Source organism: Pleurodeles waltl, chromosome 9 (genome assembly GCF_031143425.1).
Source record: "Pleurodeles waltl isolate 20211129_DDA chromosome 9, aPleWal1.hap1.20221129, whole genome shotgun sequence".
NCBI classification, from domain to species: Eukaryota; Metazoa; Chordata; class Amphibia; order Caudata; family Salamandridae; genus Pleurodeles; species Pleurodeles waltl.
In genome coordinates this window covers 1,086,282,040-1,086,308,736 of record NC_090448.1, presented here as the reverse complement: position 1 = coordinate 1,086,308,736, position 26,697 = coordinate 1,086,282,040, and the positions used below count along the sequence as shown (strand labels likewise).

Here is a 26,697-nt window from a genome sequence, read left to right as displayed (position 1 = left end):
CCAGTGGAGCGCTTCTTATGGGAGGCAGTGGGGCGGGACTCTCTGGGGTCTTAGAGCGTCCGATTGAGCTGAATGTTAGGGTGGCGGTCTTGGGCTTCTGGAGGAATTGGGTGGACCAACGGCATATCACACCTTAGTGGGGGGTTGCATGCTTAGCTGCTCAAAGAAACATTGCTCAACTATGGAGAAATCCTGCAGCACCAACGCTATTGAAATGGCGAGTGGGGATCGACTGGTGCTCCCAACTGCAAAAAACGATATACGAACTTAGGGGATGACTTCGGAAACATGAAAAAAGTTGGGGTAAATGGCGGGCCTACCACTGTTTGCCCTTCTGAGAAAAATGATTGGTATTTTGGGGAGGAATGTGATTATCATCATGTGTATTTGCATGTTTTTACTGACTTGACAAATATGATCTCACTGTCTTTGTTATGCCACTTTTTAAAGAAATAAAGTTGACTATAAAAAAAAAGATTTTTGCATATTTTTTCAATATAAAATAATTATATCTTTAGTAATTTGAGTATTTGGTGTTTGCTTGTTTGTGTAATTTTTGCTAATCACTGTTTTAATGTTTGAAATTTAAATTGTACAAATTGCTTGGGGGTCCCGGGCTTCCACCAATGATCCAATGGGGGTCCTCAGAAGTCAAAAGATTTGGAACCACTGGTGTAGGTAGTCACTGCTTGGCAGTGGAGGAGGATCCATGTGTAGCAGTGCTCTTCCATCTCTCCCTACTATTGGACCCCCTGTAGAAGTCTCTAGTGTAGGAAGACTGAGGTTGTCTGGTGTGTGATGTAAAAGCCTCAGGTGTGGAGGATTTGTATGTCCCCTGTACTCATGGTGACATACGAAATTCCTCTGTGTTGTAGTTTGGAGGGCACCATTGGCCTTAGTGATGCCGGTGTCCTCCTTTAAATTTTATAGTGTGGTATTTACCTGTGGCCAAAACAGGTGCGCCTTATCAAAAGGCATGTTCAGAACTACCTGCTGGACCTCAAGTTTAAAGCCGGAGCACCAAAGCCAAGCATGTCTTTTTAGAAGGACGCTGGTATTTATTCCTCATGCTGCAGTGTCTGCTGCATCAAGTGCGAATCAGATAGAATTACTGGTGATGGTTTGATCCTCCAAGACAATCTGTTATTCCCATTGATGCTGCTTCTCGGGGAGATACTGTAGTAACTCCTCCATCTCATCCCAAAGGGTCAGATCACACCAGGCCAAAAGGGTGTGAGAATCGGCTATGTGGCAATGGTTTGCTGTCTGAGCTGTCCCCCGCTTCCCTGTGGCATCAATCCTATTGTTCTCCTTTTCTGAGGGTGGAAAATCCACGTTGTCCTGGATGCTAGCCTGTTTAAAGGTAGTTGCTGCCACTATGGATTTGGGTGGTACATGTGCCCTGGTAAATCTGGTCAGAGACGGCCTCCTTGTATTTCTTGACCACCCAGAGTGATTATACAGAAACGTACAGGTTTCTTAAAGATAGCCTCTGCATGCTTAAGCATACCAGGGAGGATGAGAAGGTATTGCGTATCTCTATGCATAGAGGAAAGGGTGTTGAAAAATAAATCTTGCTCAATGGGGTCCTTATGGAGGTATACATGGTAAAAGATGGCTAAGCTAGGGATTACCTTTTGGTAAGAAATAATGGCCCCCCATTATGACAGAGTCATCCTGTCATCATACCACATGGGTGGACTGAAACTCCCCTTCCGTTCCCCCAGCCCACTGCCATGGACAGGCTGGCGGATGGGGACTCGTAACAACAGCCAGGCTCAGGCTAGTGGCAGCCTGGTGGTGTCGGCGGTTGGTTTGGTGACCACCAGGGTCATAACGACCCCCAATGTCTTCTGGTGGTGAAGGGAGTGCAAGGTAAATAACAGTGTCTTTTGAGGGGATGAGATCAGGGTCGGAAGCATCCCATGGGTCTGGGTTGTCAGGAGGACACTCTAAACCCCGAAGAGTAGGACTGTGGTGACCCCTGACAAGTGTCATTCTCTTCTATGGGTGATCATGGAGATTGAGGAGAAGAAGGAGGTGGAGGTGAAGAAAGGGGTGGAGGAGGTTGAGGTTGGCTACTAGCATTGCCCTTTGTCTACTTTTTGGAAGGGACAGGAACATCCAGATCCCTTTTGGAGAGCACAGGAGAGGAAGGTATGGCAATGATCCGACAAGTGTCCTTTAGGATCTGGAACTTGCGCTGTCCAACGTCCATTTTCTCTACTATAGGCTTGACCAGAGAGGGGCTGGTGGAGGCCTGGCCTGAGTCTCTGGTTTCCCAGATTTCCGGCTCAGAGGATTTTGGTGCCGTAGTCTTAAGCTTCAGGAGCTTTGTTGGTGCTGATGTCAAGGCTGTGGGCTCAGGCCAGAGATTCAGATCTACACCAAATTGGGGGGATTCTGCTCCCCAAGTGGGGCAGAATCCACTTAGGCACCAGGGATCCTGTGTGTGTGTGTGTTGTGTGGGGGGGTGGGCGGCACCTTTGGCAAGGGTCACCCCCAAAGGGGGCACATTAGTGATGGCCATTTCTGCCCACCTTGGAGGCAGATCAGCCTATTTTTTTTAGGCCCATCTGGCTCCTAGTGGGGGAGAAGCCACTTAGGCACCAGGGACAATTTCTAAGTTCTTGGTGGCGGGGTGTTTGTCAACTGGTGAAGTATTTGTATTTGTGATTATAACAGTTTATTTCTTCTTTTTGTTCTAGTTCAAAGCTTTTGCTTCCTTTGCTGTGGATCCTTGCGGTTTTGGCAGTAGTTGTCCTGCGGTTTACATAGTTGCATGTTTTAGGTAAGTGAAAGCAATTTACTCCAAAGGAGTATTGTTGACATGCATGAATGACATGTTTGTAGGTGGTGTACTAAATGCAGTATTGTGTGTAAAATTGTCCTTAGACTTGAGCACAATGATATTTGTGTTGTCATATGTCTAATTTGCTTTTTGCTTTTTTGTGGGATATCACTGGTGATTGCTGTGTCTGTGCAGAGTAGTTGCTGGTGAGTAGCTTGTTCAGGCAAGTGAGTGGTATAGTTTTTTAGTACATAACTCTTTGTGATAAAGCTACACTTTGTTTATTACTTATTTTAGTGCTAGTTGTTGTTGGCAATCTATTTGTTGTTAGTGAGGTTCATGGCTAGCCACAGAGTGACCGCTCAGCAGGTTGTTGGCATGCTCTTTGTGTCGTCTTCAGACCATGATTACGAGACTGACTCTGCATCTGAGGCAGAGGAGGAAGTGAGAGATTCTGGCAGTGAGTTTTCTGTCAGAGAGTATTCTTCTGATGAGGAAGCTACTCAGTGCAGATGAAGGGCCTGTTTTAGAGGAGGACATTGTTGTGCCAAGAGTGCAGCAGCCTGGGGCAGAAGGGTTTCCCATTAGAAGACCTGACACCTGGATTGCCCCAAACATGGAGCAGCCACAGTTACCTGCATTTACTGGTCTCCCAGGGTGTAGAGTCAATACGGAAAACTTTTTGCCTGTCCATTTCTTTCACTTGTTTATGGACATTGTATTTTTGGAAGAGATTGTGGAGCAGACTAATTTGTATGCAGAGCAATATTTGAGGGACAACGCTGCCAGACTTAGGCCTCAGTCTAGAGCTACTCAGTGGGTTGCCACATATCTGGAAGAGATGAAAAAGTTTTTAGGTTTTACTTTTTTGATGGGGTTGATCAGGAAGCCGTCACTGGCTTCTTATTGGCTCACTAGTCCCTTGATGGCAACGGCTATATTTCCTGCAACAATGACACGTAATCGCTATTTGCTTCTTCTTCGTATGCTGCATTTTGTAGACAATGCTTTAGCCTTGCCACGAGAACACCCTGATTGTGACCGTCTTTTTAAGATTAGGCCTGTCCTTGATCATTTTGTAGATCGGTTTTCAGAGGTCTATGTTCCAGGCAAAGAGATAAGTGTGGACGAGTCTTTGGTCCTTTTCAAGGGGCATTTAGTTTTTAAGCAGTAAATTCTAGTAAGAGGGCACGGGATGGGATTAAATTATATATGCTGTCAGAAAGCAGTACAGGATATGTGTATAATTTCCGGGTCTACACTGGTAGGGATACCAGTATCGACCCTCCTAGTTGTCCTGCCACTTTTGGAGTTAGCGAAACAATTTAGTGGGAACTTGGTAGACGATTGTTTAACAAAGGTCACCATTTGTACGTAGATCATTTCTACACTGGAGTGCAGTTGTTCAAGGAGTTGTTTAGAGTGGACACTGTTGCTTGTGCCACAATCCGTTGTAACCAGAAAGGCTATCCAAGGGAGCTTGTCTGTAAAAAAAACTTGAGAGGGGACAGTGGAGTGCCTTGCGGAATAATGAGCTGCTAGCTCTGAAATTTTCAGACAGGAGGGATGTGTACATGCTATCTACCATCCATGATGAGAGTACTTCCCCTGTGACTGTTTGGGGTCAGGTTGCGGAAGTGCGAAAACCTGCGTGCATTTTGGACTACAATAGGCACATGGGTGGTGTTGATAGAGTAGATAAGAGGTTGGAACCTTACACTGCTCTTCATAACTCTTACGTGTGGTATAAAAAGTTGGCCCTACATTTATTTCATTTTGCAACTTTTAATGCTTTTATTGTGTTCAAGGATTGTTCATCTGAGTCAAGGATGACATTTGTTAAATTTCAGGAGTCAGTGATAGAGAGCTTTATTGTGGTGGAACGGGCAAGAGTTCCTAGAGTAGAAGTGGTGGAGGAAGTGGCTAGATTGAAAGATCGCCACTTTCCAGATCACATTCCTCCCACTCCCAAAAAAGACTTGCCCACAAAGAAATGTAGAGTATGTGCCCGGAGATCAATCCGGAGGGAGAGCCGGATGTACTGCCCCGAATGCCCTTCAAAGCATGGGCTGTGTGTGCCCGGCTGTTTTAGAAGTTACCGCACTAGGAAAAAGGTTTGGGAACTAGCGTGAGCGTAAACTGCCTGTTTTAAATTTTCATATGTTCAGTTTCATGGTTGGCATTACTGTCATGTATTTAGTTAGAACTTTTGTGTTTGTAGTTTTGTACTTATTTTATAATTAGTTAGTGGTTTCTATGTTCTTTAGAAACAAACAAAAAAGTGATGGCGGTGTGCGTGGTGTGGCGCTTGGCAGGCGGTGTGCATGGGGTGGCGCTTGGCTGGCGGTGTGCGTGGGGTGGCGCTTGGCTGGCGGTGTGCGTGGGGTGGCGCTTGGCTGGCGGTGTGCGTGGGGTGGCGCTTGGCTGAAGGTGTGCGTGGAGTGGCGCTTGGCTGGCGGTGTGCTTGGGGTGGCGCTTGGCTGGCGGTATAGGTGGTGTGGCGCTTGGCTGGCAGTGTGCGTGGGGTGGCGCTTGGCTGGCGGTGTGGGTGGTGTGGCGCTTGGCTGGCGGTGTGCGTGGGGTGGCCCTTGGCTGGCGGTGTGCGTGGGGTGGCGCTAGGCTGGCGGTATAGGTGGTGTGGCTCTTGGCTGGCGATGTGCTTGGGGTGGCTCTTGGCTAGCGGTGCCAGCCAAACGCCAGTCCACACACTCATCACCTGGTGTGATTGCTGTATCAGGCATGTGGGCGTATGAAAGTGATGGGCCCTTGACTGGCGCTGTCTGTTGATGCAAGTGTTGTAAAGTGCTGTGTAAGGAAATGCCTCCTTGGCATGGTTACCCCCTGACTTTTTGCCTTTCCTGATGCCAAGTTATGATTTGAAAGTGTGCTGGGACCTGCTAACCAGGCCCCAGCACCAGTGTTCTTTCCCTAAACTGTACCTTTGTCTCCACAATTGGCACAACCCTGGCACCCAGGTAAGTCCCTTGTAGCTGGTACCCCGATACAAAGTGCCCTGATGACAGGGAAGGTCTCTAAGGGCTGCAGTATGTCTTATGCCACCCTGGGGACCACTCACTCAGCACATACACACTGCTTGCCAGCTTGTGTGTGATGGTGGGGAGAAAATGACTAAGTCGACATGGCACTCCCCTCAGAATGCCATGCCAACCCCACACTGCCTATGGCATAGATAAGTCACCCCTCTAGCAGGCCTTACAGCCCTAAGGCAGGGTGCACTATACCTCGGGTGAAGGCATAGGTGCATGAGCACTATGCCCCTACAGTGTCTAAGCAATACCTTAGACATTGTAAGTGCAGGGTACCCATAAGAGTATATGGTCTGGGAGTCTGTCATACACGAACTCCACAGCACCATAATGGCTACACTGAAAACTGGGAAGTTTGGTATCAAACTTCTCAGCACAATAAATGCACACTGATGCCAGTGTGCACTTTATTGTGAAATACACCCAGAGGGCATCTTAGAGAAGCCCCCTCAAAACATACCCGACTTCCAGTGTGGGCTGACTAGTTTTGCCAGCCTGCCACACACCAGACATGTTGCTGGCCACATGGGGAGAGTGCTTTTGTCTCTCTGTGGCCAGGAACAAAGCCTCTACTGGGTGGAGGTGCTTCTCACCTCCCCCTGCAGGAACTGTAACACCTGGCGGTGAGCCTCAAAGGCTCACTCCCTTTGTTACAGCGCCACAGGGCATCCCAGCTAGTGGAGATGGCCGCCCCTCCGGCCACTGCCCCCACTTTTGGCGGCAAGGCTGGAGGAGATAATGAGGAAAACAAGGAGTCACCCCCCAGACAGGACAGCCCCTAAGGTGTCCTGAGCTGAGGTGACTTACTTTTAGAAATCCTCCATCTTACAGATGGAGGATTCCCCCAATAGGATTAGGGATGGGTCCCCCTCCCCACAGGGAGGAGGCACAGAGGGTGTAGCCACCCTCGGGGCCAGTAGCCATTGGCTACTGCCCTCCCAGACCTAAACACAACCCTAAATTGAGTATTTAGGAGCTCCCAGAACCGAGGAAGATAGATTCCTGCAACCTAAAGAAGAAGGACTGCTGACCTGAAGCCCTGTAGTGAAGACGGAGACGACAACTGATTTGGCCCCAGCCCCACCCGCCTGTCTCCCTACTTCTAAGAAAACTGCAACAGTGACGCATCCAACAGGGTCCAGTGACCTCTTAAGCCTCTGAGGACTACCCTGCATCTAAAGGACCAAGAAGCTCCAGAGAACAGCGGCCCTGTTGAAGAAACTGCAACTTTTTTTAAACAAAGAAGCAACTTTTAAAGACCACACGTTTCCCGCCGGAAGCGTGAGACTTTCCACTCTGCACCAGACGCCCCCGGCTCGACCTGCGGAAAACTAACTCTACAGGGAGGACTCCCCGGCGACTGCGAGCCCGTGAGTAGCCAGAGTTGACCCCCCCTGAGCTCCCACAGCGACGCCTGCAGAGGAAATCCAGAGGCTCCCACTGACCGCGAATGCCTGCTTCAAGGAACCCGACGCCTGGAAACCACACTGCACCCGCAGCCCCCAGGATCTGAAAGAACCGAACTCCAGTGCAGGAGCGACCCCCAGACGACCCTATGCCTAGCCCAGGTGCTGGCTACCCTGAGGAGCCCCCCCCCCCCCTCCTGTGCCTGCCTGCATCGTTGAAGAGACCCCCGGGTCTCCCCATTGAAAACCCGACGCCTGTTTGCACTCTGCACCCGGCTGCCCCTGTCCCGCTGAGGGTGTACTTTCTGTGCGCCCCCCCGGTCTGCTCTCCGAAGTCGCGGGTACTTACCTGCTGGCAGACTGGAACCGGGGCACCCCTATTTCCATTGAAGCCTATGTGCTTTGGGCACCACTTTGACCTCTGCCCCTGACCGGCCCTGAGCTGCTGGTGTGGTAACTTTGGGGTTGCCTTGAACCCCCAACGGTGGGCTACCTTGGATCCAACTTTGAACCCTTATTGTTTGTAAATCTTGAACCTGTGGTTCTTAAAATAAACTAAGAAAATATATTTTTTTATATAAAAACCTATTGGCCTGGAATTGTCTTTGAGTGTGTGTCCCTCATTTACTGCCTGTGTGTGTACAACAAATGGTTAACACTTCCCTCTGATAGGTCTACTGCTCGACCACACTACCACAAAATAGAGCATTAGAATTATCTCTTTTTGCCACTATCTTACCTCTAAGGGGAACCCTTGGATCCTGTGCATGCTATTTCTTACTTTGAAATAGCACATACAGAGCCAACTTCCTACATTGGTGGATCAGCGATGGGGTACAAGACTTTGCATTTGCTGGACTACTCAGCCAATACCTGATCACACGACTAAATTCTAAAAATTGTTATTAGAAACTGTTTTTTTAAATTTGAGCTATTTTTCTAAATTATTAAAAGTCCTGCTAGGGCCTTGTGTTAGTCCCTGTTAGCATTTCTTTTAGAGTTTAAAAGTTTTGTAAAAGTTTGGATTAAGTTCTAGAGATAGTTTTAGATTCTTAAAAACTATCCCAACTTTTAGAGAAATAATGTCTGCTGCAGAAGAGACAGTGGTGGAGCTCAACCTCACACCTTACCTGCATCTTAAGATGTCAGAGCTAAGGACTCTCTGCAGAATCAAGAAACTTAAAACTGGTTCAACTCCTACAAAAGTACAGCTCCAGGAGCTCTTGGCTGAGTTTGCTAGAGACAACCCCTCTGAAGAGGCCCTTACAGAGGGGGAAGCTAGTGATGTGGAGGAGAACTTTCCCCCTCCAGTCCTAGTTAGGGAGATCAGGGTTCCTTCAACTCTGATTCCACAAGTGATAGTCAGAGATGCTGAATCTCCCACAGGGGAGTCCAGCAACTCTGGAAGCATTGAGGGCAGCCTCAATGAAGAGGACCTCCTGTAAGCCAGGATGGCCAAAAGATTGGCTTTGGAGAGACAGCTCCTAGCCATAGAAAGGGAAAGACAAGAGATGGGCTTATCTCCCATCAATGGTGGCAGCAACTTAAATAGGGTCAAAGATACTCCTGACATGCTAAAAATCCCTAAAGGGATTGTAACAAAATATGAAGATGGTGATGACATCACCAAATGGTTCACAGCTTTTGAGAGGGCTTGTGCAACCAGAAAAGTAAACAAATATCACTGGGTTGCTCTCCTTTGGGAAATGTTCACTGGAAAGTGTAGGGATAGACTCCTCACACTCTCTGGAAAAGATGTAGAATCCTATGACCTCATGTAGGCTACCCTGATTGAGGGCATTGGATTCTCAACTGAGGAGTACAGGAGTAGGTTCAGAGGGGCTAAAAAATCCTCGAGCAAGACCTGGGTTGATTTTGTTGACTTCACAGTCAAAACACTAGATGGTTGGATTAATGGCAGTGGTGTAAATGATGGGCTGTATGACTTGTTTATGAAAGAACATCTTTTAAGTAATTGTTTCAATGATAAAACTGCATCAGCATCTGGTAGACCTAGGTCCAATTTCTCCCCAAGAACTGGGAAAGAAAGCAGACCACTGGGTCAAGACAAGGGTGACCAAGACTTCCAAAGGGGGTGACCAAAAGAAAGGGGTCACAAAGCCTCCCCAGGGGAAGAGTGTTGAGAATTCCAAGGGAAAAAGTAAAGAATCTTCTACAGGGCCCCAAAAACCTGCTCAAGAGGGAGGGTCCAAAGCCTCTTCACAATCCAATTTTGGGTACAAGGGTAAAAACTTTCATCCCAAAAAGGCCTGGTGTCGTAGCTATAATCAGCAGGGACACCAAACTGGAGACAAGGCCTCTCCCAAGAAAGGCTCCACTTCTACTACTACTCCAGTTAGCACTGGAATAGCCAGTCTTCAGGTGGGATCAACAGTGTGCCCAGAGCAAATCAGGGTTCACACTGAAGCTTCGTTAGTTTCTGAGGGTGGGGTGGATTTAGCCACACTGGCTGCCTGGCCCCCTAATATGCAAAAATACAGGCGGCAACTCTTAATTAATGGGACTAATGTAGAAGCCCTGAGGGATACAGGTGCCAGTGTCACAATGGTGACAGACAAACTGGTTTCCCCAGGACAATACCTGACTGGACAAACTTATCCAGTCACCAACGCTGACAATCAGACTAAAGTACATCCCATGGCTATGGTAGCTTTAGAATGGGGAGGAGTCGCTTGCCTGGAACAGGTGGTAGTCTCCTCTTCTATCCCAGTAGACTGTTTGCTTGGAAATGACCCGGAGTCCTCAGCATGGGCTGAGGTAGAACTCAAAACCCATGCAGCCATGCTGGGTATCCCTGAACTGGTGTGTGTCAAGACAAGGGCACAGTGCAAGGCTCAGGGTGAGAAACCTCCAAGAGAAAATGAAAGAAGACTGGGGAACCAGCTTCAACACAGCAAAAGAAAAAGAACCTCTCTTCCCAGGAAGAAGTTCTGCCCTCTGAGGAAACTGAGCCCATGGAGTTGGAACCTTATCAGGTTGAACTCTTAGGCCCAGGGTGACCCACAAGGGAACAGCTGTGTAAGGGGCAAGAAACTTGTCAATCTCTTAAAGGCCTTAGGCAGCAAGCTGCTGAAGAGACCAAAGGAAAAATCAATGGAACACATAGGCTCTATTGGGAAGATGGACTCCTTTGCACTGAGGCAAGAGATCACAAACCTAGTGCCACTAGGAGAGTGGTAGTGCCTCAGGAGTTTAGAGAGTTCATCCTGACTTTAGCCCATGATACTCCACTTGCTGGGCATTTGGGACAAACCAAGACTTGGGAGAGGTTAGTCAACCACTGCATTGGCCCAACATGTCCCAGAAAGTAAAGGAGTTTTGTGCCTCCTGTGCCACCTTTCAAGCCAGTGGTAAGACAGGTGGCCATCCAAAGGCCCCCTCATTCCACTTCCAGTGGTGGGGGTCCCCTTTGAAAGAGTGGGTGTGGACATAGTGGGTCCACTTGAACCTCCCACAGTCTCAGGAACCAGTACATACTAGTAGTAGTGGATCATGCTACTTACTAGATACCCTGAAGCAATTCCCCTTAGGTCCACTACTGCCCCTGCAGTAGCTAAACCACTCATTGGTATCTTTACCAGAGTAGGATTTCCTAAGGAGGTGGTGTCTGACAGGGGTACCAACTTCATGTCAGCATACATGAAGCATATGTGGAATGAGTGTGGGGTGACTTACAAATTCACCACACCATACCATCCACAAACCAATGGTCTTCTGGAAAGATTCAACAAGACATTGAAGGGCATGATCATGGGGCTCCCTGAAAAGCTCAAAAGGAGATGGGATGTCCTCTTGCCATGTCTGCTTTTCGCCTACAGAGAGGTGCCTCAGAAGGGAGTAGGGTTTTCCCCCTTTGAACTTCTGTTTGGCCATCCTGTCAGGGGACCACTAGCTCTTGTAAAAAGAAGGCTGGGAGAGACCTCTTCATGAGCCTAAACAAGATATAGTGGACTATGTACTAGGCCTACGTTCCAGGATGGCAGAGTACATGGAAAAGGCAAGTAAAAACCTTAAGGCCAGCCAACAACTCCAGAAGATGTGGTATGACCAAAAGGCTGCTATGGTTGAGTTTCAGCCAGGGCAGAAAGTCTGGGTTCTGGAGCCTATGGCTCCCAGGGCACTTCAGGACAGATGGAGTGCCCCTTACCCAGTGCTAGAGAGAAAGAGTCAGGTCACCTACCTGGTGGCACTAGCACGACCCCCAAAAGGGTGATCCATGTGAACCACCTCAAACTCTTTCATGACAGTACAGATGTAAACCTGTTAATGGTTACAGATGAGGACCAGGAATCTCAGAGTGCACCTCTCCCTGATCTCCTCTCCACTGACCCTAAAGATGGTTCAGTTGATGGAGTGATCTATTCAGACACCCTCCCTGGCCAACAGCAATCTGACTGTAGGAAAGTCTTACAACAGTTTGCTGAGCTCTTTTCCCTAACCCATGGTCAGACACACCTGTGTACCCATGATGTGGACACAGGAGACAGCATGCCTGTCAAAAACACATTTTTTAGACAGTCTGACCAAGTTAAGGAAAGCATCGAAGTGGAAGTCCACAAGATGCTGGAATTGGGAGTCATTGAGCAGACCCTGGGCTAGCCCAGTGGTCTTAGTCCCCAAACCTCACACCAAAGATGGCAAGAGAGAGATGAGGTTTTGTGTGGACTACAGCGGACTTAATTCTGTCACCAAGACAGATGCCCATCCCATTCCAAGGGCAGATGAGTTTATTGACAAACTAGGTGCTGCCAAATACTTGAGTACCTTTGACTTGACAGCAGGGTACTGGCAAAACAAAATGGCCCCAGGAGCAAAAGAAAAGACAGCATTCTCCTCACCTAAAGGACACTATCACTTTACTGTGATGCCCTTTGGCTTAAAGAATGCCCCTGCCACCTTCCAAAGGTTGGTGAATCAAGTCCTTGCTGGCTTGGAGTCCTTTAGTGCAGCTTATTTTGATGATATTGCTGTCTTTAGCTCCAGCTGGCAGGATCACCTGGTCCACCTGAAGAAGGGTTTGCAGGCCCTGCAAGCAGCAGGCCTCTCTGTCAAGGCATCCAAATGTCAGATAGGGCAGGGTACTGTGGTTTACTTGGGACACCTTGTAGTTGGAGGCCAAGTTCAGCCACTCCAACCCAAGATCCAGACTACTCTGGACTGGGTAGCTCCAAAAACCCAGACTTAAGTCAGGGCATTCCTTGGCTTGAATGGTTACTACAGGAGGTTTGTGAAGGGATATCGATCCATAGTGACACCCCTCACAAAGCTTACCTCTAATAAAATGCCCAAGAAGGTAAACTGGACAATAGAATGCAAACAGGCCATTCACAGCCTGAAACAAGCTATGTGCACAGCACCAGTTCTCAAAGTTCCAGATTACTCCAAGCAGTTCATTGTGCAGACTGATGCCTCTGAGCATGGGATAGGGGCAGTTTTGTCCCAAACAAATGATGATGGCCTTGACCACCCTGTTGCTTTCATTAGAAGGAGGTTACTCCCCAGGGAGCAGCGTTGGAGTGGCATTGAGAGGGAGGCCTTTGCTGTGGTTTGGTCCCCTTCAGGGCCCTTGGTACCAGGGGTACCAGTTACAAGGGACTTACCTAGGTGCCAGGGTTGATCCAATTGTGGAGACAAAGGTACAGTTTAGGGAAATAACACTGGTGCTGGGGCCTGGTTAGCAGCGTCCCAGCACACTTTCAAATCATAACTTAGCATCAGCAAAGGCAAAACGTCAGTGGGTAACCATGCCAAGGAGGCATTTCCTTACAGGCTTTGTAAGCTAGATTGCATTTCCCAGGGTTGAGGTCAACTAGAACAGTCACACCTAGTGCCAGTGGGTAAACTAGTGGAGAAAATTCAAGTTCTGGTATGCTAACTGAAGATACCTCAAGAAGAAGAAACTGCAAGACGGAGTATACAGTGGAAAAATCAAATGTGAAGAGACAAACACTGACAAATATTTTCAAATGAATGAATGTATTTATGATCCTCTCAAACACCAGATAAAGATTTAATAGCATACCAATAAGTGGAGACTTGCATGCTGGCAAACATATGCATTTGTCAATTGCATTATGGAAATTAGAAATAATGTATGATGATGGCCTGTGACTTACCTGAGCTGTTAGTAAAGTAGCCAGTGATATATCTGCCCGCTCCTCGGTGATGAAAGTGCGAGGTTTTCCATCCCATACAGCACATTCCTCAAGGTCGATCAGTTTCAAATATGATTTGGATACTCCGGGGAAACGGGCAGAATTCTGCTGCTGCTGTTGTTGAGCCTGAGCAAGATTGATTTGTTTGGGTAACATGTTCTCATCAAGAGCTGGCAGCAAAAACCTGTGTATCATATTTCCAGGGGGATTAGAGGAGGCCTTTGTGAGCACACTCTGCAAGTTGAATTTCTCTTTTACTCTTCCAGTAGAGGGCAGTATGCGTCTATATACACGCTTTCCCTTTGTGCTGGATGATGTAGACTTGCTGCGTCCTCTCACCTTCTTCCTGACAGGTGGCGAAGAAAGTGTTTTTTCAGTGCCAAATGGGAAAGAAGCTGATTGTTTTTTTAGGACACTGTCAAGTGTTCGAACATAGCTAGTGCTCTTCGTTGGAAGCTGGTAATTTATTGGTGGGGCAACATCAGGAGGAAGATCTAAATCACTTTCCATCAACTTTGCTTCATTTTCAAGGTACTCATCTAGTTTGTCACTGCAAAATGCTGATCGGTTTTTCATAGGGGCCCCAGACACACCACCTATCAAAGAAATAAATTGCACATACTAAAATGTTATATACATACCAACAGTATGAAATAGGGTTTGCATCTAAATATTACAAAGCACGCAGCTAATTACTTATGTTGCAAGCAGCTCTAAGATTTAATCAAAATCTTGCTTAGAAGTAAAAATCAGTTTGGGGCTTGTAGTGTTTTAATTTCACAGGTTGTGCACTCTACACCCATCTAGAGTTGCATTAAGAACATTACTACTTATTTTTCTACTTACTTGTGCATCAAATGGCTTGTGATCAGGTCTTCTGAAACCCACAAAGACTCCACCTCAAACTACGCATCCGTCCCCCTCATTGGATTTTATTTTTGTGCTAGTTACCACCTGAATGTCATATAAATAATTCCTCTATCATATTCGTGCATCAAGGGGAAATAGGGTAGCATGTAAATATACAGAGCACAAAGCTACAAATCGTTAAAGATAATTAATATGTTCTATTTGCAACTTGTGTGCTGTGGATTACATGGCAATTTCCACCAATGTATAGAAATGGTCACACATCCTGCTTTTAATGTATTCTGAGCTATGTTCGACTGGGACAATGTAATTCCCATACTGTGCAGATACATTGGGACCTCCAAAGTAGATCGCATGTCATGCATCAACTCAAAAGTGACTTTTCGGTGTGTGTACATCTACAAAGTAAGGCTTTGTAAATGTATGAACAAATGCTCATGTAGCTGCTCCGCATGTCAGCTATTGGAATATAACAGAGGAAAGCCATAAAGTTCACTTTTTTACTAGGGCAGTGTACCTATGTTGGACCTTGAAGTGATCCTTATATCAATGCAAAACAAACCTATACACATCAACAATCCATCTTGCAAATTTTACCTCTCAAATAGCTTAAATGGCTCTGCCTGGATGTGGTTAACACACCTCACACTTCAATGTTCTGAACCCATGGGGAGGGTTATGGTGTATTCTCTCATATTTATATGTACCACTTAACTTCAAACTATATTTACAGCAAAAGAAGAAATTATGGGAAAACTTGACGTAATCCACAACCAACCAACAGGCAAGTGAGTGTGAACATATCTGACATTTTTACCGGTCAGTGAAGAATGCTTGCCTCTCAGCAGATAGATTCATATGAAATGGTGAAGTCACCTCCATCAAGAAGCCTGGATAAGAATGTAGCACCTTACACTTCTTGCAGATATCTAAGTTTGAATCTCTATTCAAATTCACTAATTTGATGCAATGATTTTAGATTTTATTGCTACAAATAGGGTCTTCCCGCATCAGATGATGCTGAGTACATGAATGTAACAGTTAGGTTAGCAGGGGACCTCAGAAAGTGAAAGAGAACAATGTTTTAGTCCCAAAAAGTTGCTGAAGACCCTATTAGTTGCATTATTCTCCCCAGGCTACCATAAAAGCTTGTCAAGAACCCTCAAAGAGGTTTTACAATAGCTACTTTGTAAAATGATACATTTAGCCTGTTTTATAGGTAGCACACCAATTGTCCTTATATGTACTTGATAAGCGTGCAAGCCAATACATGCTGTTGCAAACTTATAAGAAAAGGTTACTTTCCTTCAATAACTATCTTTCCGATGGATATTCTCTCCGCCTGAGAATTCATAATCAAATTGGTTCCGGAAACTTCAAAGCTCTAACTCATCAGCAGGAGGGCACTGCCATCTTACTGACACCAAAAGTGAAATCGGGCGATGTCACCAACGCCATATAGTGCCCTTCCAAGCACAAAAACGTGTTTCTATCTTTTTTTTCCCCAAGCCTTCAAGGCAAGGAGTTGGTGCAACATCGATTAAAATTAGTGCAGTGCCAACTCTAATTAGAACCTTGTTAATCTTTTCGTTGTAATATATCCATCAAAAGGAAAAGCTGGTGGGATCCGTGAGGAATCTACAGGTAGACCGATTATTCACCAGAAAGATCATTACTGAAAGCAAGCAACTTTGTCTTCTGATGGATACTTCTACCAGCATGTTCATGCAATATCTTACAAAGTGCTGATTAATGTATTAGATGAGGAAATCTTGCATCACAGATACCAAAAACTGTCCATCCCTACACACATCAGGATCCAGGCTGCAATGCTTCGCAAATGTGTAGAATGACACCAACAAACAGGTACAACTCTTGTAAGGACACAAAACTATGACTCTGTTCTGGTGAAGTAAGCTCCGATCCCCTCAGATTGCTCCTTCTTGGCAAGAGCATGACAGGTCTTGATATGAAGGATGATCCAGCACGACATTGTCCATTTCTTGACCACTTCCTATTCTGCTGCAATAGTGCCTGACAAGGATAAATTACTTACCTTTCAATCCTAGTTCTCTTCCAGGGATATCCTCATCAAAGTCATCAACACTAAATATTCCTGCTCACGTGCAGAGACCCCAGAGCATATGTAAACACACATGTATATGTATCAAAAGTATATGCAAAAGTAATAATTGTGCAGAGAATGTTAGTACACATATATTATATACATGTGTAAGCAATAATGCAGTCTATGTTGACAAACATGCTAAAAATGTATTTTTTGTGAAGTTTTTCTTTAATTAAACTCCTCAATTAGAGGTAAACTCTTTCCGCAATCAAAGAAGAGAGCATAGAAAGTGTGAACAATTTCATGTAGAAAGAAAAAACTGCATTGAAAAAAGAGGGGCATTATTAGCCAATAGGCTGCATCCAAATTAACATAGCAGAACCAAAAAACTTGTACCGCGCCTTTAAGTCCCTGAGCACCTCCAGTATCTCCGCCATGCCATGCCATGAGAGTGAGGTTGGGTTACAGTTAGGTCAGTACTTTTTGTGCGGTTATAAAAAGAAAATAGGTTAGAAAAATGGAGACTGCTGTACCTCCAGAATTACGTCCTGGGGGGAGGGTGGGTTGTTTATGACTTTGATGAGGATACCCCTGGAAGATAACTATGATTTACAGGTAAGTAACTTATCCTTCTCTTCCAGGGGATCCTCATCAATAGTCAAACACTGAATAGATTACCAAGCGCATCACATTCCCCTGCGGACAGAGAGGTAGAAGCACAAGCAGTCTACTTGTCTAAGTTAAATAAATTTCTTAATGAAGCCTGACCTACTTTAGTGTCTGTCTTAGCGTCTGAATCTAGACAGTAATGCCTTGTAAAAGTATGTACCAAGCTCCATGTTGCAGCCTTGCAAATTTCAGAGATGGGTACCCTGCTGAGAAGGGCCGAATGGTACGCATTCAGAATACATGAGACTATCTTCCTAGAAATAGTCTGTTTTGCAGCCGCCCTGCCCATTCTCATGTGGCCTTAGTTTATGAATAATTGATCAGATTGTCTGATGTCTTTAGTCTTATCGAGTGAAATTTTAACACTCTCTACAAGTCTAGAAAGTGCAAAGTTCTCTCTGCTGGTGTAGATGGTTTTGTGAAGAATGTTGGACGCAATATGGTCTGATTAATATGAAAGTCAGAAACCACCTTAGGTAAGAACTCAGGACGGGTCTGTAAAACCACCCTGTTATCATGAAACACTGTATAGGGTTCTTTTGAACACAGAGCCTGAATTTCGCTGACTCTTCTGGCTGAAGTAATCGCAACAAGAAAAGCTGTCTTCCATGTAAGATGTTGCAAAGAGGCTTTGTGTATGGGCTCAAAAGGAGGGCCCATGAGTCTAGACAAGACCACGTTCAATTCCCACGGAGGGGAAGGTGTACGAATTGGTGGAAACACTTTTTTCAAGCCCTCTACGAAATCCTTAACCACTGGCATAGTAAAGAATGACTTTTGTGACGGAGATTTACAATAAGCTGTAATGGGGGACAAATGTACCTTAATCGAGGAAAACTGCAGTCCTGACTTCGCAAGGTGAAGGTGGAAGGGTAGACTAACCTCCTCCTGACCCAGGACTGGATTGAAATCATTCTGGGCACACCACATGTAGAATCTCTTTCACTTAAATGCATAAGAGCGTTGTGTCGAGGGTCTTTTGGACTCCTTTAGAATATTCATGCATTCCTGTGAGAGGCCTAGATGGCCATACTGCAGGTATTCAGGAACCATGCTGTCAAGCTCAGCGAGGTTGGGATGCAAAACTTACCCCTCTAATTTGTGGAGAAGATCGGGTCTGCACGGCAGCCTCTTGTGAGGCTTTTCTGATAAATGGAGGAGATCCGCGTACCACCAGTGAGGGGGCCATTCTGGAGCTAATATTATCATCCTGCTTTTGGCCCTAAAGAATTTGTTGATCACTGTGGGAATTAGAGGAATGGGAGGAAAGGTGTAGAGAAATGTCTCTGACCAATGTATCAACAGGGCGTTCCCCCGCGTCCCTAGTCGGTATAACCTGGGTGTGAAGTCTCAGCATTTTTTGCTGTTTTCGTCGGCAAACAGGTCTAACTGAGGATACCCCCATAGTTGGAAAATGTCTTCTACGATGTCGTTGTGCAGCACCCAATCGTGCAAGTCTGAAAAACCGCAGCTGAGGGCATCCGCTTGCATGTTCTGGTCTTACGGAAGGTGAACTGCTGTGATTGTGAGGCTTCTCGCTAACAGCCAATGCCAAATGGTTTGTGACTCTCGAGATAGAGGGTGAGATCAAGTGCCCCCCTGTTTGTTCAAATAGTACATTGTGGTTGTCTTGTCTGTCTGGACTAAGATGGAGTTGCCCTTGATGGAAGGGTGAAAAGACTTGAGGGCTAGATGCACCGCCCTCAGTTCCAGCAGATTGATGTGATATTGCTACTATTTGTCTGACCACAGTCCTTGGGCTTGTAGAGAGCCCATATGAGCAACCCCAGCCCTGAAGCGATGCATCCGTTACCAGCGTCTGGGTAGGAATGCTTTGTTGAAAAGGGACCCCTACCAACCACTGATGTCTGTGAGTCCACCATTGTAGAGACTTATTTGCCACCAGTGAAAGTTATTTTTTCTTCACATTTGTTTGCAAACTAGCTCCACTGATCCTCCAGGTTCTCTTGGAAGAGGTCTCATGTGTAACCTGGCATTCGGTACAACGAAAATACAGGAGGCCATGGAACCCAGGAGTGATGCTATTTGTCTGGCCGTTGGCCGTCGAGCATGGAGTATGTTGTGACACTTCTGAGCTATTGATAATAGTCTCTCCTGCAAAGGAAACACTTTTTCGAGGTTTGTGTCCAGTGTAGCTCCCATGTAGTGAAGCCTCTGGGTTGGAGTCTGTATGGACTTCTGTAGATTTATTCGAAGACCTGGGGATTTGATGGTATCCAGAATGATTTTTAGGTATTGCAAGGTTTGGACTGAAGCGCTGCCTTTCAGTAACCAATCGTCAAGGTATGGGTAAATAAAAATCCTTTTCTTTCTCAACTGTGCTGCTACACATTTGGAAAATGTTCGAGGGGCTGATTATAGCCCAAAGTGTAGTACCCTGTATTGGTAATTTTGGGATGCAACTACAAAGCGAAGGAATTTGCTGTGTTTCACTGCCACTAGAATGTGAAAATATGCATCCTGTAGATCTATGGAACACATCCAGTCCCCCTGATGCAGTCGGGGAAAGATTTGGTAAAGGGCCAGCATTCAGAATTTTTCTTTTCAAATTTACTTGTTGAGATGTCTCAGATCCAAAATAGGTCTGAAAGTTCTGTCTGGATCTTTCATCTGTACCAGGAAATAGTGGGAGTACAACCCTTTTCCTCTTTGGGAAGGTGGAACTTTCTCTATAGTTATTTTTTGTAGCAGAATGAGAACCTCTTCCTGCAGGAGAGGCTGGTGATGACAATCTGTTTTTGTTGGTTGCACCAGCGGAGGAGGTGACTTGAAACGTAGAGAATACCCATATTCGACAATATTTAGCACCAATTTGTCTTTTGTTATGGATCACCACTCGTTTATATAATCCATAATTGTAAGGAAATGGCTCCCTGTTGCAGTTACCCCCCACTTTTTGCCTGATACTGATACTGAATTGACTGAGAAGTGTGCAGGGACCCTGCTAACCAGGACACAGCACCAGTGTTCTCTCACCTAAAATGTACCATTGTTTCCACAATTGGCACACCCCTGGCACACAGATAAGTCCCTTGTAAAAGGTACCGTGGTACCAAGGGCCCTGTGACCTAACACATGCACACTGCCATTGCAGATTGTGGGGGTCATTCTGACCCTGGAGGGAACCGCCGAATGACCGCACCGCGGTCACAAGACCGCGGCGGCCATTCTGGCTTTCCCGCTGGGCTGGCGGGCGACCGCCAGAAGGCCGCCCGCCGGCCCAGCGGGAAACCCCCCTCAACAATGAAGCCGGCTCCAAATGGAGCCGGCGGAGTTGTATGGGTGCGACAGGTGCAGTGGCGATTTTCAGTGTCTCAGTGTGACAGTGTTTTCAGTGTCTGCAAAGCATGCCAGTGGCATGGGCAGTGCAGGGGCCCCCAGGGGCCCCACGACACCCGTTCCCGCCATCCTGTTCCTGGCGGTAAAATCCGCCAGGAACAGGATGGCGGGAAGGGGGTCGGAATCCCCATGGCGGCGCTGCTTGAGGATTCCCTGGGCCAGGGGTAAACCGGCGGGAAACCGCCGGTTGCCCTTTTCTGACCGCGGCTTTACCGCCGCGGTCAGAATGGCCCAGGAAGCACCGCCAGCCTGTTGGCGGTGCTTCCGCGGTCCCCGGCCCTGGCAGTCATGGACCGCCAGGGTCGGAATGACCCCCCTGTGTGTGTTGGTAGGGAGAAAAAGGCAAAGTCCACATGGCATCCCCCTCAGGATGCCATGCACAAAAAATACTGCCTGTGGCATAGGTAAGCCACCCCTCTAGCAGGCCTTACAGCCCTAAGGCAGGGTGCACTATACCACAGGTGAGGGCATAGCTGCATGAGCAATATGCCCCTGCAGTGTCTAAGTCTATTCTTAGACATGGTAAGTACAGTTGTGGCCATATTAAGTATATGGTCTGGGAGTTTGTCTAAAACGAACTCCACAGCTCCATAATGGCTACACTGGATACTGGGAAGTTTGGTATCAAACTTCTCAGAATAATAAACCCACACTGATGCCCGTGTTGGATTTATTAAAAAATGCACACACAGAGAATCTTAGACATGCCATCTGTATTTTACCCAATTGTTCAGTGCAGGACTGACTGGTCTGTGCCAGCCTGCTGCTGAGAGACGAGTTTCTGACCCCATGTGGTGAGGGCCTTTGTGCTCTCGGAGGACAGAAACAAAAGCCTGCTCTGGGTGCAGGTGTTTCACACCTCCCCCCTGCAGGAACTGTAACACCTAGCAGTGAGCCTCAAAGGCTCAGGCTTCGTGTTACAATGCCCCAGGGCACTCCAGCTAGTGGAGATGCCCGCCCCCTGGACACAGCCCCCCCTTTTGGCGGCAAGTTCAGGGGAGATAATGAGAAAAACAAGGAGTCACCACCCACCAGTCAGGACAGCCCCTAAGGTGTCCTGAGCTTAGGTGACCCCTGCCATCTTGATTTTGGAGGATTCCCCCAATAGGAATAGGGATGTGCCCCACTCCCCTCAGGGAGGAGGCACAAAGAGGGTGTAGCCACCCTCAAGGACAGTAGCCATTGGCTACTGCCCTCCCAGACCTAAAATACCCCTAAATTCAGTATTTAGGGGCACCCCAGATACCAGGAAATCAGATTCCCGCAACCTGAAGAAACAAGAAGGACTGGTGACCTACAAGCCTGCAGAGAGGAGGAAGATGACAACTGCTTTGGCCCCAGCCCTACCGGCCTGTCTCCAACTTTGAAAACCTGCAACCAGCGACACATCCTACAGGGACCAGCTACCTCTGAAGCCTCAGAGGTCTGCCCTGGACTAAAGGACCAAGAAACTCCTGTGAACAGCGGCCCTGTTCAAAACCAGCTACTTCTTTGCAACAAAGAAGCAACTTTCCAAGACTGCACATTTACCGCCGGAAGCGTGAGACTTCTCACTCTGCACCCGGCGCCCCGGGGTCGAGATTCAGAGAACCAACTCCTCGGGGAGGACTCCCCGGCGACTGCGTGCCCGTGAGTAACCAGAGACGACCCCACTGAGGCCCCACAGTGACGCCTGCAGAGAGAATCCAGAGGCTCACCCTGACCGCGACTGCTTGTAACAAGGGACCCGACACCTGGAACCAACACTGCACCCGCAGCCCCCAGGACCTGAAGGAACTTAACTTCAGCACAGGAGTGACCCCCAGGCGACCCTATGCCTAGCCCAGGTGGTGGCTGTCCCGAGAAGCCCCCACCGTGCCTGCCTGCACCGCTAGAGACACCCCCGGGTCCCTCCATTGTTTCCTATCTAAAACCCGATGCCTGCTTTGCACACTGAACCCGTCCGCCCCTGTGCCACTGAGGGTGTGTTTTGTGTGCCTACTTGTGTCCCCCACAGTGCTCTACAAAACCCCCCTGGTCTGCCCCCCAAAGACACAGGTACTTACCTGCTGACAGACTGGAACCGGAGCACCCCTGTTCTCCATAGGCGCCCATGTGTTTTGGGCACCTCTTTGACCTCTGCACCTGACCGGCCCTAAGCTGCTGGTGGGGTAACTTTGGGGTTGCCTTGAACCCTCAACTGTGGGCTGCGTATGCCCCAGAACTGGGACTTGTAAGTGTTTTACTTACCTCCTAATATAACCTTTACTTACCTCCCCCAGGAACTGTTGATTTTTGCACTGTGTTCACTTTGAAAATAGCTTATTGCCATTTTTACAAAGACTGTATATGATATTGCTTTTATTCAGAGTTCCTAAAGTATCTAAGTGAAGTATCTTGCATTTAAAGTGTTTAATGTAAATATTGAACCCCCCGTGTGCTAGGCGGCTGTACTCACTGTGGTCGTCTTCGCCCGGCATTGTTGTTCGTGGTGGAGCAGGACGTAAAAGATCATTGGAAATATTTGCAGCTCGGGCTCCATGGCGGTGTGGTTGTTCCCTGTGTTTCCAATGGTGAGTCCTTTCCCTTCCCTCCGGTGTTTCCGCCAGGCTTTTGATGTCGTTGGTACCGCCCCGGAAAAGGTGGCGAATTGGGCTGTCATAATACGGTGGGCGGAACATTGTCTTCCATCTGGCTGTAGGTGGATACCGGCATGGTGGCTGTTTCTGCCCTGGCGGTCGGTGTGGTAAAGTGGCTGTCTATCTGAGCTCTTTCCGCCATGGTCATAATTTGGCACTAATTACCGCCAGCCTGCTGGCGGTGTTACTGCCACTTTATCACCTACTGCCAGGGTTGTAATGAGGGCCTTTGTTTTTATCCTTTGATTTGTCACCATCTTTCCCCTGGGAGGGCTTTTTGGCCTCTTTCTTATTGTCTCTCCCCCTCCTGACCTTCTCTCCCCCCCCCTCCCCCACCCCACCCTTTGCCCCTCCCCAATTGTGGTAGTTTTGGTCACCCGTTGGTCTGCCATCTTCCCCAACTCTTGAGGAGAAAGTGGACCTAGGTGTACCAGGTACTGATGCATCTTCTCTTTAACACAATTACATAACAGATGTTCTTTCATAATTAAATTATAAAGCCATCCATAATCATTCACATTGTTACCATTTAGCCTGCCACCTAGTGCTTTCACTGAAACGTCTGCAAAATCTACCTAGGTCTGAGTCTGAGCTTTCGAGTCTCCCTCGCGCTGATCTTGTATTCTTCAGTGGTAAGCCCAAAACCCTCAATCAGGGTGTCCTTCATGAGTTCACAGGACTCAACATCTGCCTCATTCAATGTCAGGACTCTATCTTGCATTTGCCAGAGAACAGTTCCAAACGAGAGAGCCCCAGTACTTCTGGGGGACCTTCCCGCCTTTACAGGCTCTCTCAAAAACTAGGAACCATTTTGTGATATCAACTTCAAAGTATTTTGGGACAATCCCTTTGGGGATTTTAAGGTCACAAATGTCCTCCCTAGTTATGATTTAGCTGCCACCAGAGTTGGGTCCTAGATCCATCTCAGCTCTTTGCTTTAGCTTTGAGTTTAGCCTCTAATGCTATCCTCTTTGCTTCTGAAGACCTGCATCTTCAGTATCTATATTTTCTGAGACACTACTACAAGTGTTTTCAGTGGAGGAATTGTCTGAGGGGGTAGAGATAAAAGTCATCTTCGACTTTATCCACCTTGTGTAATCCTCCTCTTCCCCAGTGGGGAGATTTCTACTTGCTAAGGCCTTATCATTCTGCACTAGCAACTGCTGCAGATGGGCTTTTGTGGGCCTAGGCCCTGTGGCAAGTTTCCATGCTTTACAGAGCTCAATAAGTTGGGGTACCTGAAGGTGCTGATAGGGTGCTAGCTTGCTTCCGGAGAGGGCCCTTGCTCAGACACTGCGTTTAAAGTAGTTGGGTAATTTTTAAAGGACTTGCAGAAAATTGCAAAGTACTTTTCTAAAACACCTAACTTACGTTACTTTTTTAAATTCTAAAAAGTTTTGCAAAACAAAGTTAACTACTGCTCTATAGCTATTTAAAATAATTTAGAAGAAAGTCCAAAACTGGAAGAAATATTTAGCTAAAGACAATGGGGGTTATTCCAACTTTGGAGGAAGTGGTAATCCGTCCCAAAAGTGACGGTAAAGTGACGGATATACCACCAGCCGTATTACGAGTCCATTATATCCTATGGAACTCGTAATACGGCTGGTGGTAAATCCGCCACATTTGGGACGGATTACCACCTCCTCCAAAGTTGGAATAACCCCCAATGTGTTGGTTCCTCTTGGGAATCACTTATTAACCAATTGGTACAGTAGATGTCAAGTCTTGTATCACGACCGCTGCATCACCAATGTAGGAAGCTGGTTCTGTATGTGATAGGTGAATACAGTGTAAAGGGTCCAGCGGCTCCCCAGTGAGTGAACAGGGCTTGCTATGTAATCCCAAAGTGCTCTATGTAGGGTTAGTGTGGTCGAGCAGCCTTAGGCTTAACACAGGAGTGCAAGACACCTACAAAAAGGCACACGTGTCAATAAATGAGACACCCAACTCAAAGGAGATCCACACCAAATTATAAAAATAGCAAGTATCTTTATATATGTTTGGGCATCAGAGAAAAATCGTTCAGGTAAGTACGTTTTTAAATAGGAATTTTCACTTTAGAAAGTGGACACCGTGCAATTTCTGAGTTCTGCCATGATATTCCATTGGAGGAAAAATATGTTCTGAAAACAGGTAGAGTAAAGCTACTAAAAAAGCCAATGCCCAATGGCTGGGGTGAGTAGTGGGCAGGGTCCAAGACAGCACCAGCAGTATACCCTGAGAAGCAAAAGAGCGGCTGGGTGCAGAGTGCAAAACAGCGTTGATGCCCAATGTGTTCCAAGGAAGATCATCAGTCATTGTGAAAAGGGGCGGCAGGCTCTTGCCAGGAGCCCAAGAGCACTGTCGGGCTGAACCAACACTGGGGCTCAGGCCTCAAAATGCTCTTGGTCCTCTTCTCAACGGCACAGGGGCAACGGGTGCAGAAGTGTCCACAGGTGTTAGGTTTTCTTTACCAGAGCGGTTCCAGTCGAGGTGGGATGTGTGGAGAGGCTAAAGGCGTTGTCGAGGAGTCCAGGAGGGGTGAATCCACAATGGACTTGGATTCTGGAGGGCTGGGGAACCTTGTTAGCACCGGTGGGCCACTTCAACTTGGGCCGGAGACAGCAGGTGCAGTGGTGACTTCAGGTGTCAGGTTTTGGTGGTTCCAGAGGCTTTAGAGTCCCATCTTTTGGAGATTTCTGGAGAACAGGTCTGCTGTTCATGGGTGGGTCTTGAGTCTTTATTGAAGGCAAGAAGTCCCACAAGATTTCTGGAGTCAGAGCTGCAGGACAAGTAGACTTTAGTGCAGATTTTGAAGAGGGACGCAGACAAGCCGGCAGTGTTGGTAACAGGTCTCCTCTTCTGCTTTTGTGGCTCTTTTGTGTCCTTGGTCTCATAAGAGCCTCAGGATCTACTTCTCTGGTGCAAGGGGCTCCCCTAAATACCGATTTTTGGGGCATTTAGGGTAGTAGCCAATGGGCTACTCACCCTTGGGGCCACTATGCCCCCTATATGACCACTTCCTCAGAGAAGTGAGCATAACCCTTGTAGGAATCTGGCTCTGTATATACTATACCAAAATGAGGTATAGTGTGCACAGAGTCCAGGGGATCCCCAAAGGCTTAAAAGAAGCTAAAGTAGATAATACTAGTGCTCTCTTCTTTGGTAATGTGGTCGAGCAGTTAGGCTTATCAGAGAGTAGTGCTAATCATTTGTTGTATGCACAGACAAGAAATGAGGCACATACTCAATGCCAATGTTTTATAGCAAAAATATATTTTGTTATGTTAGTTCTAGAACCAAAAGGATCTTTGTTGCAGGTAAGTACAGTTGTCAGTTTGTATGAAGCTTGTATAACAAATGCACTTTGTTTAGGTTTTGCAGATAAAACAGTTTACAGGTAAGTAACACTTTCCAATTTCAAAAGTAGACAGTACAATTTCGTATACAAACCAATGCAGTCCTAGGGGAGGACAAGTGTTTGCACAGCTTACAGGTAAGTACTCGATTTATGATCCCAGTCTTCGGGGGTTAGGATGTCTACACGTCAGGATTCAAGTTGACCCTAAAAGTGCACCACCAGCAACACAGGGCAGGTCGGGTGCAGAAGTCAAATTTGGTGTTGGGTTTTCAATGGAACTCTGAGGACTGGGGGCCCTCAGAAAGAAAGAAGATACAGGTAAGTACCTGCATTTTCAGGGCACAGACCT

At 47.0% G+C, this 26,697-nt stretch overlaps 1 protein-coding gene across 4 annotated transcripts in view; it reads right to left on the bottom strand.

Moving 5' to 3' along the window:
- The window catches only part of MGA (MAX dimerization protein MGA), a 782,199-nt gene that overhangs the window by 473,801 nt on the left and 281,701 nt on the right, over positions 1 to 26,697 (bottom strand). For all 4 annotated transcript variants that reach the window (XM_069208766.1, XM_069208765.1, XM_069208763.1 and 1 more), the window contains exon 8: positions 13,382 to 14,016. In XM_069208766.1, the coding sequence (XP_069064867.1) occupies positions 13,382 to 14,016 (635 nt within the window). The remainder of the gene's footprint in view (positions 1 to 13,381; positions 14,017 to 26,697) is intronic.